General features: G+C 45.3%; 1 protein-coding gene across 4 annotated transcripts in view; it reads right to left on the reverse strand.

The window, feature by feature from the left end:
- Positions 1–14,244, reverse strand: part of LOC142585302 (SAM and SH3 domain-containing protein 1-like) — a 302,724-nt gene that overhangs the window by 4,966 nt on the left and 283,514 nt on the right. For 3 of the 4 annotated variants that reach the window (XM_075695955.1, XM_075695952.1, XM_075695956.1), the window contains 8 exons: positions 10,904–10,984; positions 10,299–10,433; positions 9,559–9,646; positions 5,733–5,890; positions 3,891–4,097; positions 3,155–3,305; positions 642–1,351; positions 123–254 (listed from right to left, as the gene is read on the reverse strand). In XM_075695955.1, coding sequence (XP_075552070.1) covers positions 123–254; positions 642–1,351; positions 3,155–3,305; positions 3,891–4,097; positions 5,733–5,890; positions 9,559–9,646; positions 10,299–10,433; positions 10,904–10,984 — 1,662 coding nt within the window. The remainder of the gene's footprint in view (positions 1–122; positions 255–641; positions 1,352–3,154; positions 3,306–3,890; positions 4,098–5,732; positions 5,891–9,558; positions 9,647–10,298; positions 10,434–10,903; positions 10,985–14,244) is intronic. The other variant, XM_075695954.1, reaches the window with a different exon arrangement.

The following is a 14,244-nucleotide window of genomic DNA, read 5'->3' on the forward strand; positions in this document are numbered from 1 at the left end:
AATGAAAGAGTCTGATTTTTAAACATGCTGGTTTGCATGTAAGGCAGTGTATATGTAAAGCTCTGACAGTCCACATACAGTTAATGTTACATTACTCTCCAGGAAACACAGAAGGAACTCACCCCTTGCTTGCCTATGCGATCCAATTCTGTGATGCGAATCTTATCCAGGGCTTCTGCAGTCTCTGCTATGTCCCTTTGAAGTTCCTCGGAGTACCGCTGTACCAAGGCAGGCGGTATGCCACAAAAGCCAATCTGCAAGTCACATAGGAACAGAACAAAACATAATCACTGCACTAATGCTTTCACCAAACAGGCTGTCTATACGTGAAAAAAATTCATCCGATAAAAAGTGTTACTGACCACCAAACACTTGCATTCTTTTATGTATCAGTGCTCGCATAAGAGCAAAGTAGAACAAAAAAATAAACGGTTAAGAATTTCTGTTTTGCTTTGACTGTGCCTCTGCTTTGTCATGACTCATCAACTAGCCACCCCGCAGACCTCGTAGTGAATTCATAGGTTGCCACCAAGTATACTATCGGTGCTAAAGCAGCTTTATACTTAAAATGCGGTAGCCAAGCATTACTTCCATTTGTCCGAAGTCCACATGACGAGCATAGCTCTGCAGAGGGAGCTCACCTTGTCTGTGTAAGGCTCCTGGCATAGGTCAATGCCTTCCGCAGCTAGCTTGTGTTCAATGCACATGTGCAGGGATAGCGCCGCCGCTGCCGCCGTCTCCTCAACATTGTGTAGGCTTCCCTTCCTATCACTGGCCTTGCGAGGGTCGTGGGAGTCCCTCCGAAGAAGGGCCGACGCTTTCACCTTCCGAGCAAAGCTCGAGCCGTACGACGTTTTTGCAGGAGACTCGGCCAGCACCTCGTCATCAAAGGAAGCGGAACGACTGTCGTCATCGCCTCCGTTGCCACTCAGCTTGCGGAATACGTTCTGCAAGCTCTTTGGAATGTGATTCCGAATACAGTCAGCTGAAGCCCGACGCAGCTCGAACCGCTCAACGGCCGCACTGACGATCGACGGAGGGAGTGGGGGGGTGTTGGTTCCGTTGAATGCCCTCTCTTTGGTGTCTTCACACCTTGTTGCAAAAGCGGGTGGGCTATCCGGTTCAGGCACGGGGATGTTCATAGGGAAACGCAAGAGGTTGCTTCCATTGTTCAAGGAAGAGTCACCACCGTCGCTGGTCACTGTGAATGCCTTTCGGTCATTCTGGAACGCACTGGGCACACTGTCGAGATCGTTGATTACACTGTCTAGAGCTAGGTCTGCGTCCCCTTCCTTGACAGGTGGAAGTTCGGGGCAGGCAGGCACCTCCAGGTATTCACCGAGGATTTCACCTGAAATTCGCAACATAAGCTCAATTAATTTGTGTGACTGTTTCTCATAAACTGCTCTCTGCTTCTCTGCCTTATAGCAGTGTCACATCTGCAGTTTTGATCCTGATTGAGCCCAACCCGGATTGAGTGTGCTGCTACGTGGGAATTTTCCATTGTGGCTTTACTCCAATCCAAATCTGTTCAATCTTGATTCGTGCATTGTGACCGAGCTTCTTGACAGCAATCTAAGGCCAATGTCTGCACTATGACTTTTACTATATATGAAGTGAACTTGTCAAGTGTATTTGTGTTCACTTAGCAACACCTGGTGCGCTAGAGCTCACCCAATGCCGTACGGATTTTTTTTAGCCATGCAGAAGTGATCACTGTTCATCGCAATAGAAAAATTTGATCACAATGAACAAACCCAACTTTTCATAGCTGCCTTTCAGCACACTAATGACAAATACTACTGAAGTCGTAAAATCTATTTATTGTGATTGGATGTTTGTGTTTTAATTTGTGCTACCTGTGTGAGTTCCAAAATTTTGGAAGAAGCAGGTTAGCTTTCTGAACACAATGGAAGGAGAACAACTTGTATTCAACTCCATCTGCAAGTACAATAGACTCAAAGCTGGTATAAAAGAAAATGCAGGAAACGTGTTGTAAAAACCTGACTGCAATTGGGCACAGTTGCGATTTCAAGTGCCTGTACGTCACTTGTGTTACAGTTCACTAAGAAAGTTAAAGGTATTATTACTCCAGTAAACTTGCCTTAGCAGTAAGCTTAACTGTGTTCCTTCTTTCCTTGTATAACTGTTTAGGCTTCTATGGTAAAGCATGATTAGTTGTTGTGTCTAACAGCACCACAAGGATCCCCACCCCCATATGGCTACTTAGAATACTCAATGCAAAGAAAAGCACTAAAGTTCATATCTACTCGATTACCCAACTATCTAGGATTAATGAGTAATCAACATATTAAATAGGCATTCATTACTCATTCGTAATGAAGTTGTATCCAACAAGAAAATGCCTTTCTTATATCCAATAATTATAAGCGTACACATTCACAGCGGTGTAAAAATATTCACAAATTTTGTTATATTATTGTGTGCTTCAATATATCTGAAAATGCACTGTATCCGTGTTCTCTGTATTAAAATTCCACTGTATTGACGGTGTTTATTGCAGAAACACATTTAAGTCGTAATCGCAGGGATCACTCTTCAAGGAGAGCATGATGTGTGCTTAGTTCTTTTTCAGTGATAAAAGAGGCTTGGAATCTCCAGCGTGCGAGAGCAGCTGACTGGGCATTTTCTTGATAGCGTGACGCTACTTTCAATCATGCTGTAAACGAGCAAACTTAATTGCTGGCCTAGCCCTGCAGCCTCTATGAAATGAAAGAAGACCAATTTTGGCACAGTTCAAGTAAAACTCTTGCTTGGGCTAGTTGGTTCATGCTTGAAGTAGTTTGGCAAGGCGCAGAAGACCAGGACTCGAGAAGATTGGCACAGGTCACTGTGTTCTTGTCATATGAACTGGCAAATAACATAGCAGTGGGGATGCATGCACGCTTCCGCAGTTCATTTCTATCATAACCCGCTGAAAATGATTATGCTTTCCTTAAACACTAGCTGGGAATATTACCATTTTGGAAACAGAACCTTCACAATGTGAAAACAGAGGACACAGTAAGGGGATAGGGGATATGCCCAGCATCATGCATGTAACCCCTTGTCATCGCGTAAGGTTTTGCACCGTACAACTTGTGTTTCCCAAATGCTGTTCCTACTAACTCAAACCGCACCTCCCGACACCTACCATCGTGTTCGAGAAGTGCTTCAGCAGCCTTGAGGATTTGCATCTGGTGGTCTTCATTGTTGATTCCCAAGCTCTCCAGGTCTTCCTTTGTTATTTCCTTGAAGGTGTCGAGATCTTGGTAGCCATGCAGCATGAATACGTTGACATAGTTCTGGAAAATAGTGGCAACGCTTGAGTTAAAATGAGTTCCCAAGCGTGCATCTAACAAAGATTTATGGTCCGAAGTACAGCACTGAAAGTGTACAGTCGTGAGCAAAAGTTTGAAGACCAAAGGTGCCGCGATTTTTTTTTTCCCAGACTGGGAATTTCAGCTGAAATCAAGAATGTGCTCCTACCTACGCATGTTTGACCAATACAATGTACTGAACCAATTCAAGCTTAAATATATTCAAGCTGCACTTGAATATATTTAAATTTTTTTGCTGACGCCATGGTCTCCAAACTTTTGCTCGTGACTGTATATCTGTAGCTGTACAGTAGATGAAAAATTATGCAGCATTTCCATTTTTATTACAATACTCGTTCTGTGAGAACGATGAAAAAATGTTGGTAAAGTGTTCAATTGCTTGAATACGCACCAGAAAGAAAATTATGAAAATACATTAAGGTTATTCAGTTTGTGCTTAAGAGACACTAATTCCACAATCATAGCAGCTACAACTGAGCTAATGCTACAAAGCAGTGCTTTGCTGCACGTAATGGCAAAACATTAGCGATGCCTTCCCAGATGTCTTACCTGTAGGGAAAACATTCCGAGCAACTCCTCCAGGGATTCAGGCCTCTGCTCTAGCTTCGGCACACTTGGGAACCTTCGCTTTCGTGGTTTTGTCTCTGTCGGAATTTCTTCTACGTTAATGAACTTGAAATGGCCCACCTTCTTGTTCGCAACACCAACCCATGTGCCTGTTGTGTTCTTGGACAGGATGTCTATAATATCCCCTTTCTGCAAATGAAAAAAAAAAAAAACTGGGAATGAAGCAGGAAACTATCATTTAGCCAAGCTATGAAAACCAGCAGTGGGTTTCTATTATTCAGACACATAGAGACTGTCTGAATAATGTACTGAGGGTGCAAAGTATGCATGAGAAGATGGTTCAAACTTGCCATTGACACCAAAATTCTCTTTGCACCTGTCCAGGTGCTCGACTTCATCGTCACCAAACCCTCCGTCACCTATCTAAAGCACTTAATCCAATGTATCGGTTTCCAAGTTGACACAGGAGATGAATTGCCGTACGCTTTCCTAGTCATCTCATATGCAGACCACAGCGACTTGGACCTCGCTGCCTTCTTGAATGTTACCAAATCGTTTCTTTTTGGAGTGGGACAACAGTTTATGGGCCACTTCTCATTCGATACAAAAGAGAAATAAGTGCTGCCAGTGGTCGGCCATCATGCAGGCAGTTCAGTTTCTACAGCAGGTGGAGGCCATGATCTGTGAGAATCCTGAAAAGTAAATTATCGCCTTCGTTGAGTAGCTTCAAGTGGCGGACTCAACAGCCAAGCTTTCTCCGCACAATGTAATAATGTGCCCTTCCTAACCGATGGATTTGCTCACTCCCCACAGGGCCTGCACTAACCAAGAGTGGATGGTTATTAACATCTGCGGGCACGTCACCCTCAATGCAGAGTCTAGTTTCTAACATTAACTCACTACACTGCTACGTATGGGCAGAGTCACTGACAGGGACACTAAATAGCAGCCACATAAAGTTAAAAACACACTAAAAGCTGCTGTTGTGAAAGCAGTGCCCGACTTTAACACACACTATGTGATCTCAGCATGCTTCCTTTATCGAAGTAGAAATCCGTCAATAATTGAGGCCAAAAATGATTTATATTAAACAGGCAAAAGTGGTAGAAGAAAATGTAAAAAATTTAGGATGAATGTTTCGATTCTTCTCTGAAAATATTGTTTCTAATCTTGAAGCTGTCATTATGCTTTAAATACCTCGCACACCCAGTACCAGGTCAACTGGAAGGCTACAACATACATGGATCTTTAGAGGGACTAAATTTATGTTACCTGAACTGTTATTCAAACCAAATTACAAAGGACCAACCAGACCCCCATGACATTAGCATACAAGCAGCTGCCTGATGCATTGCACTGCGATACGAACATCGCCCTATATTCTCAGGTTGATATTGGCTTTAAAAGGCAAATGCTGCAACATGTTTCCAAAGCTATTAACCACAAACCTAACTTGCCTCCACTAGGTTTACATGCTAAATAAAAAGAAAGCAGCCCTGTGCATATTTACAGCTGTCACAGTGATAACTGAGGCACCTTATCAGAACGTCATGCATACTTGCGTATCTTTATCGAACTTATGGTTGTGGTTAAATTTTGGTGACCTTTGAATGGACAAATCTTTTGTGACCACTGTGCCCGCGCATCAATCTGGGCTGCTGATAAAGTTTTAACGCCCACCACGCCATTTCAAGCCAATGCTCGATAACTTCATTTGAGCGGCTGATTTCGACTGACCACTACTTCATAATGAGCTAGGAAAGTGGCCGTAACAAATACGCATTGCAGTGGGGAAAAAAAACACCCCGGTTGGGTGCTACCAACCTTGAATGCAAGGCCGTCCTTGTCATAAGGAGAAGGTACACAGTCCACGAGAGCACGTGCCCGGCCAACGAAAGGGCCGAAGCACTGTGGATTGCACTCCTCTTCGCCGATGGAGGAAGAACTCCTGTTGCTGCTGGTTGGAGTGTGGGCCTGTATGCCTGGTAAACAAGCAAAACGAAGAAAAAGTGGTGTATTACTTCGAACGAACTGTCACAACCTCAAAGTTCTGAGCCTATATGCTAGTACTACCGGTAGACATTTCTTTTCGAGGATAACTGTGTGTTTGGTAGTGCGCCATTGAAACGTGGTGTTCTGGTAAACTATATTTAGCTGCATCCGGACACCAACAGAAAAAGTGGATCCGTACGACAGAATAATAAATGGCTAGTGCAGGCTCGAAATAATGAGGGCAAAGTGAATTTTGGTAGCTTTTGGCAGCAAGCTACGCAGCTACAATCTTATTCTACAGAACCTTTTTTTAATGTGCTGTTCTAAGAATCATGAAAATTAATTGGTCAACTTCATTTTTGTCATTTTCAGAAACTTGAGGTCAGTTCGTCTGTCCACAGGTTGAGGTGAAATCAGAGCAAATGCAGTGAGGTGCCAAGACAGGACCAGAATAAATTAATGCTTTGAAACACCTGTGCGATGAAAAAAAAAACTGACTGAAGGAGATGGAAAACTTCAACCAAAATTCATTTTAACAACTAGACAGAGAACACAGTGCTGTGGCAGAACACTGTGAGCTTTTTGATCACCAAATTAGCCCTGATGGTACTGCCGTCTTGGACAGAGAGAACAACCACAGGCTGCAACTCCTTTTAGAATCCTGGCACATCCAGAAGATGCCGGGTAACATCAATCGTTTGTTTATGCTCAATGTCTACAAAAAGTGTCTGCACACCTGTCAAAGTGCCAAAAACGCATATAAGCACTGCTACACCTCATGCCATGTCACCCCTGCAGAAGGAGCTGGTCGGGCTCTGAAACATCGGGTTCTGCACATATCTGCCAAATGTTTACCTTCCTTTGATGAAAACACTGAATTTATCACTAGCATTTCATTGCTGATATTTATGTACACTCCCTGCCGACGTGAAAGGCAACAGTGTTAAAACATAGATTCTTGCAGACATGCAAGTCATAACTTCCCTCACTGCTATTTGTTATGTTGTTCTCCTGTTGAAGAATTCCACTCATGGAACTTCTTGTTACAGGCACACACGAGGAAAATTACGGGCTTTTAAGGCGTCCTGAACCATTGAAAGAACTTAATGAAAAATATGGGCGTAAAAAAATAATACACAGCCCATGGATAGCATATGCTGCTGTGAACATCTCAGCCAAGTTTTGCAGTCGTGCACAGCCCGTGGAGCTCACAAGCAGAGCACTAAGTCGCCTTTTTCTCAAACGCTCTCTTTTCAATAGAAGCCTGCTCCTCACACTGCTCAGGACACTTTATTTTGTAATATAGCAGATTCCCATCCATAACTGCCATTGGCCAATAAGCTGACATCAATCAAGAAGAGTGTCTGGATCAGGGCCTTTCTTCCTACTGTTACTGTGCATATCTTTTGACGCAATTTCATAAACAGGCTGACATAAGTGAAAATCTGCTTCAAATTTCTATAATAATGACATACTTCCGGAGGACGCTGAATATCGTCTGTTCACGCTCATTTGTGGCTACCCGCATAGGAATTAAACTTCGGCCATCCTGCTTATCGGTGTAGCAGCTGTCAGGTCCCTCTAATTTCAAGCAGTTTTGAACACTCAACTAGCCTCGCAGCATGCAAAACTTACGGTCGCGCCACCCACACGCTTACCAGCACGCGCTCACTCCTGGCCGCTCCTGGTTAGAGACACCTTGGCAGACTTCGCTTCGCATTGAGCTATTGCTAGCGCTTCAAAATGCGCAAGTTGGATGTGCCTGCTATACATTCGTCAAGCTGATGCAGGACAAAGCCGGTCTGCACCATGTAACACGGCCAGACAGGAGCATATGATTGCAAGCGCGCACTTTAAGCCCAATCGTGCACAAAGCAAACACTGCGCATACACATTGCAGTTGCATGTAACTGCTGCCTGCTATGTAGCGTGGATACCGAGGCCACTGTGAGGTACCACAACGAGTCCGCTGGCTGAGCGCACTGGGGCTCACTGAGGACAACCACATTTGGAACGTTGTAGGTGCCAAAATTGGAAATAGTGGCGTCTAAGTCAGCATGTAAAATCAAATTTGAACTGTGCACCGTGGTGACGTTCAGTCGGCAGAGAGTTGTGGGCACACCCTGCTCCGCCGTAGCCATCACAGTGCAAATAATTGAAGAAGGAGTGAAAGCACCGTGAACAGGATGTTTGATTGCCAATAACTACGCTTCCGCAGAACACATCAAAATGCTTTTTGCGGAGAAGTATTTCTGAAATAGTCCAATTTAGCTTCAGTTTCAATTCTCGACTTAGGTAGAGAAAAAGTGGTTCAGGGCCCCTTTACGTTTTTTTTACTGCGATAGCAATTATATGGTCACTCGAGGTGCATTTCTACCATCGCCGTGATGTTTTGTATGAAGTGCAAGGGCGATAACATCGATAACAAGTGTGCAAGGATGAGCTGACAATGATGGCTCAGTTTTGCACGCACAAGGGAGGAAGGTGGGAAGGAAATCGGGGAGGAAACATGCCATCTTCCATCGCGCACAAGGCACCGGGGGTAGGGGAGGGAGGGTGAGTTATGCTTTGGTGGCTACTGCATACGCCGCGGCCACGTAGGCCCTATCTTGAAGGTGACGTGTAATGGGCACAGAGTCTAGGCGCAGCGACAGCCAATAGCTTCGCGTGTGCTATGTTCTCACCACTTAGTTTCTGCTGAAGCGAGAGGTAGCACAAAAGTTAATTCGCTCGCTCCTGCTGCCGCGCTTCTTCACTCCAATGTTTGGACAGCGGGTTTCCGGGGTGATCACGTGAGATGCGTTCACGTTTGGTCGTGTGTATATGACACCATGCTTATTAATTTAGTTAGTAAGCGAATATTTACAATCCTGTATGGCCGATAAAACTACCATCCTTACTGCGTATACCTGTCTACTAATTTGGTATCACAATCAATGCTCCTTTCGCCTTTCGGGCGAAACTGCGACTTTTCTTAACCACAAAGAATTCTTAAAATTTACCTGCACAGGCTGCACAATTCTAGTCCTTGAGCTGTATTTCTCAAAAAGGCAGACATTACTTGTGCAAGAAATAAAAATGCATAATAGACTAATTAATAGAATTTCACTAGTTAAATTTTTGTGTAATTACATTACAGCACATGTCGCAAGTTGCGAATTGTAGTTGGCTAGTTTGCAAGTCATATCCACTAAGAATGAATTGAGAGGATGACACCAGTTTTGAGATATGCGTCGACAAACTTGCAGCAAAACTGCACTACTTACTTCAACAAGACGTCAATTTATACACTGAAGCACAAAAGTAACTGGAACACCAATTTATTTTGTCACACACATTGGAAATGAATTTCGCTAGAGGTGTCATACTAAAAATTTGTTTTAAGTGGCTGCACCTTGCCAACTCAAAGGCTACGATTTGAAGATTTCAATATATGCCCTAAAGTTGTAAGTTAAGTGAATGAGTGAAATTTAATTAATTATACATTTATGCATTTTGATTTCTCATGCAAGTAATGACCACCTCTTCGAGTAGAACTGTCGTATCGTCACAGACAAGTTAGGAAAATTCAGTATGGTCTAAAAAAACAAAACACCTGGTACATAAAAGGCTCATCAACAGCAGAAGTAAGAAAAATCCTCAAAGGCAGAGGACGTACTTGATCGGGAGCCCACAGATCCACTGGGAATGCTTTCCACAGAGCTTCCGGGTTGAAGGATTTCATCCGGAAGGTCCTTGTCTTCCATCTGAAGAACAAGAATGCAGTCTTTGCATCAATAGCAATCTTTCTGATGAATGCCACACATAACAGCATCAAATGGTTACACCGAATGAAGCATCAGGTATGAACCAAAGACATAAAAAGCAAAAATGAACTGAGCCGTGCATCTCCTAGATGTAATCAACACTCTTCCCCTCCCCTTAATCTTATTAGCTTTCGTTAATGAAATGGACACAGCCAATTTCTTGTGAAAGTTGCAGGAAGCTTAAATATCAACATGTTTCTCAAATGAGAAATCTTGTTCGTCATCCCTTTGAATATTCCACAAACATCGTATTCAGTGTATGTGCACATTACAAGTGAGTCACCTATCGCAAGCCAATCAGTAACCGATTCCACTTGATAAACCTCCATCTGAAAGCAATTCAGATGTAAAACAACGCCTGCAAGAAGAATTGTTTTTAGCTGGCATTGCAGTCATGCACATATTTTCTGGCGCCAAATCTCGCATAAGCACTCCAAGTCATTGAGACAAAGTTATTGCAAGACTTAGTGGTGTGTCCCCAGGGGTTCTGAACAACGAAGTAATGAAACCCACAAATTAAGTGAAACACATCTTTGGTCTTTCAAGTTTGAACATAGCGCAAGGAGAAAGTATGATAAGTGAAGCAACGAACCGTCCCATCCACAGAGCTCCGGCTGTTCCTGAACCGAGATATCTTTTTCTTGACATCCTTGTGGAGATGCCTGACCCGTCCTACGAGTGTGTTCCTGAGCTGCTGGTCTGGAGTTTTTTGGGCTTCTCCCATCTGCTAAAGAAAAATAAATAAATAATATGTTAAAAACAAACAAATGGTGACACACGCAAATGTCATCTTAATGTGGCACAGCTCTTTGAAAGACAGCAATGGATAAACATCTTAGTGGCGAACCACATTCTTGCAGTACTACGCTTTTGCAAACTTACGAGCTCGAATCTTTCACTTGAGTTTTTGAGATTGACATCTCTTGTATTGAAATACAAGAGCATTTCCTTGACTACTCCTAAACTCCGTGCAATGCTAGGGCTTCAAAGATGATGCCACAGAGCTGTCTGATTCACATGCATTGCATGCATTGAATTAAAGACATTCGCATGATGACTGGCATGTAATACACTTGTGATAATGACGATGCCTGCTATCATCCTTTCACATTCACATTGCCATTCATTGACAGATGGGTTCTAGTGAAATTTCATTGGCTTTAGTAAACTAAAGAACCTTAAATAAACATGTCATACCTTTTCAGCCTCCTCCTGGTCCTCGTAGTCTGAAGACTGGGACTGTCCTTCCTCACTGGCACAGTAACTGTTGCGCGTCGGCTGCAAAACACAAATAGAAAATTATTTGATTTGGTTATACGTGGCATTGCGTGTTAGGCTGCAAGAATGTTATACTTAACCTGTTAATTAGCTTTCAGTGGACTGAGTCAATAGTTAACACAAAAAAGTTATGGCACTGCCACAAGGGATGTCTCCATGTGACTCATGCAGTGCAACCAAGCAATCAAAACCTTTCGGCTGCCGGTGAACTGTCGCGTCCGATAGAGCCAAAGCGTACTGACAAAGATATACAGCTTACATGCTTACATGGCGCGCCAAAATTTGGCAATCCATTGAATCTTTCAATGCCAGGAGTTCCTGCCCGTTGAATGTTAACCGTCGCATCCACCTAACGACGCTTTTCTAGCCTGAGCGCGGCATCTGCGACCGTGCGCGTCCACGTTCGCACAAGGCATATAAAAGAACAGCCGTTCCTTTTGCTGGGACCATTTGGTTATTATGGTCTAGGCGGAAGTATAAAACGAAACGCAACGCGGACTCTCCCTCTCCGCATTCCTCGGGCGCCCAGACATTCCTTTCAGGCATGCGCAGACGTCAGTCGCCGAGGCGCGCATTCCTGCATGCCAATAAAAGGCGGCTCGGGCTAATTTACCAGTCCTGCGCGCGCTCCCAATTAGCGACAAACGCGCGCGTCGTCCTCTCCGCCGCCGAAACGAGCGCGAGCCAGCACGCGTCGCATGTGCAGGCAAGGGTGCGCGCGAGACAGACGCTTCAGCTCCCGGCAGATGCCCCTCCCCTACTTTCGTCTCGCCAACACCGCTACCACCAAGGCCGGGCCATCAACAATGGCCGACGTCACCCTTTCCCACTACGGTGCCAAGGACGTGTGCGCTTTTCTTTTCTCTCTCTCTCTCTCGCGAAGCGACGGCCGCCACACACGCACGCGCATTCGCGCGTAACATTATGCGCACGGGAGAAGCGCCCCGTCGCCCGTCCCCCTCGACGATCTCCGGGGCTCGCACGCGAGACGCAACAGGCGGCACGCGATCGCGGTTAGACGTCCCGAGCCGGCGGCGCGATCAGATTCGCAAAGGCGTGGGTTCAGTCACGTGTGCGTGCACGTGCAAAACTGCCTTCGACTCACTTGCGGTTAAGCTCTGAGCGTACACAATAATAAAGCCCTCAGCCACGACCCACAACTTCAGAATCCGCGCGTAACTTCAGACTTCGCCCACGCGCGGAACCTAACCTAGCATAGTTTCGGTTTACTCCGTCCTACCTAGCATAGTTTCGGTTTACTCCGTCCTACCTAGCATAGTTTCGGTTTACTCCGAAGCTGCCGAACTTATCGACATCGACGTCGCAGCACAGGACGCAAACGTTTTCGCCCAAGCAGAGACCGGAGGAGGAGGGTATCCGAGGCATTGTCTAATTCTGTAACAGCGGCATTTTGAGCAAATCAGAGAGGCTGCATATGGCAGCCCTGTGGGCCAATTGGAGCTGACAAGACGGGCGAATTCGATAACGTGGCGGAATTCGAGAATGTCCAGCATATCATCCACGTACAGGTTAACCGAAGCTATAATCGGTCCAAGTGCTCCACGATAGGCGCTGCCACTTCCATGGGTGACCGGGTATAACGGCATGGCCAGGGAAGTTCTACGCCGGCTGCGACACACGCGCTTAGCCTCCCTTTCCCGCCCTTATTTAGGCGCCAGGTCAGCAGCTGCTTCGACGCACAGAATTATCTTTGCAGGTAACCGCGAAGAAACGAGAGAGAGAGAGAGAGAGAGAGAGAGAGAGAGAGAGAGAGAGAGAGAGAGAGAGAGAGAGTAGGTAGGCGTTTTAATCTCTAGTTGTCTTCCTGACGGGGATGGGGTTGATAATGGGGCGGGGTCACTCCGCACGGCACTAACGTGCAAGGGGAGTATAGGAGGAGCGTGGGCCCATATTTTTTTTTAGACTTCGCAATATTTAGGATCGGCCCACGAAAGAGGCTAGAAACACACATACCCCGATATGGAATAGTAGGGGTAGCTCCCTAAGGAGGTATTGTATTCAAAAAGTCGACCCTCTACTATGGCGCCAAAGCGAGGGCAAGCGTGCCTCAGCGTCAGCAAGGCGCGAAATTTGCACGTAACGGTCAGCTGCCTTCACGCGCGCACACTTAATCTAAGGACCACTAGAAGAAAAAAAAAAAAAGGAAGAACTGAGGCCTGCGCGACCTTGAGGTAGAACATCAGCAAAACGATGCCCAGTGGAATGCCAGCGCATCGTTTGATAGATGTTCGAAAGCATTAAGGAAACTCCCATCTGCCGACGCTATAAGAGGGGAAGGGAACAGTGGGGGACGATCGAAGTATCCCACGCGTTGCAGCAGGAAACAAGCGACAAAGAAACGGCAGTTTTCAGCGTCTCCTTAAAGGAAGTGGAGCCACGCTTTCTTAACTTCTTATGTGTTATTATTATTACTATTATATTGCAAGCTGTTGGCGGCCCATGCGTAACGAATGTGTCCACATAACTTGCAGCTAGCGATGCGTATAGTTGCGCTTCCTTATACTGCGAATTCTAAGGCTGAATTGGTCTTACGATAAAATTCCAGCCACTGGGCCCGATCGGTCCCAGCTAGACCTAGCATATAAGCATTCATCATCATCATCATCATCATCATCATCATCGGACTGATTCCTGTTCACTGCAGGACGGAGGCCTCTCCCAGAAATCTCTAATTAACCTGTAATTGTTTAGACATTATCGTCTAGGTAACAACTGAAAGAGGACACACCCAACGCTAGGCTATCGTACATACGATCAAAGAGGGCAAAGGAAAAGACTAGAGAAACATTAAGGAAAGCCGAAGTGTGGACCTGGAAGTAAGCGAATACTGCATTAACGCACCGTTACGATCATCTGTTACGATCAGAATGAACGTATAGGAAAATGATGTTGACACACCGCTTTTAACCTCCCCCCCCCCCCCCAGAAAAAACAATTAACGGGGTGATTTCGAAACTTTACCATCTGCTACGAAACGAAAGCGCACTGCAGTGAGAGTGCGTCCGGATGTTGTGCACACGTACTCGAAGGTGTCAAAGTGTCAAACCCAGGCGCCGCAACCCGAATGCCAGCACCGACACCGACACACCTGAAAGTGATGCGCCTCTTTCTTCGGACACCGAAACCACAGATGTAAAAAAAAAAAAAAAATGAAGAAAAGCCCAGCCACATGCAGACACGCGCATCCAGGCCTATAGAATATAGGCCACGCAGACGCGCCCCGCGGTCTCATACAAAAG

Source organism: Dermacentor variabilis, chromosome 6 (assembly GCF_050947875.1).
Source record: "Dermacentor variabilis isolate Ectoservices chromosome 6, ASM5094787v1, whole genome shotgun sequence".
In the NCBI taxonomy this organism is placed as follows: Eukaryota; Metazoa; Arthropoda; class Arachnida; order Ixodida; family Ixodidae; genus Dermacentor; species Dermacentor variabilis.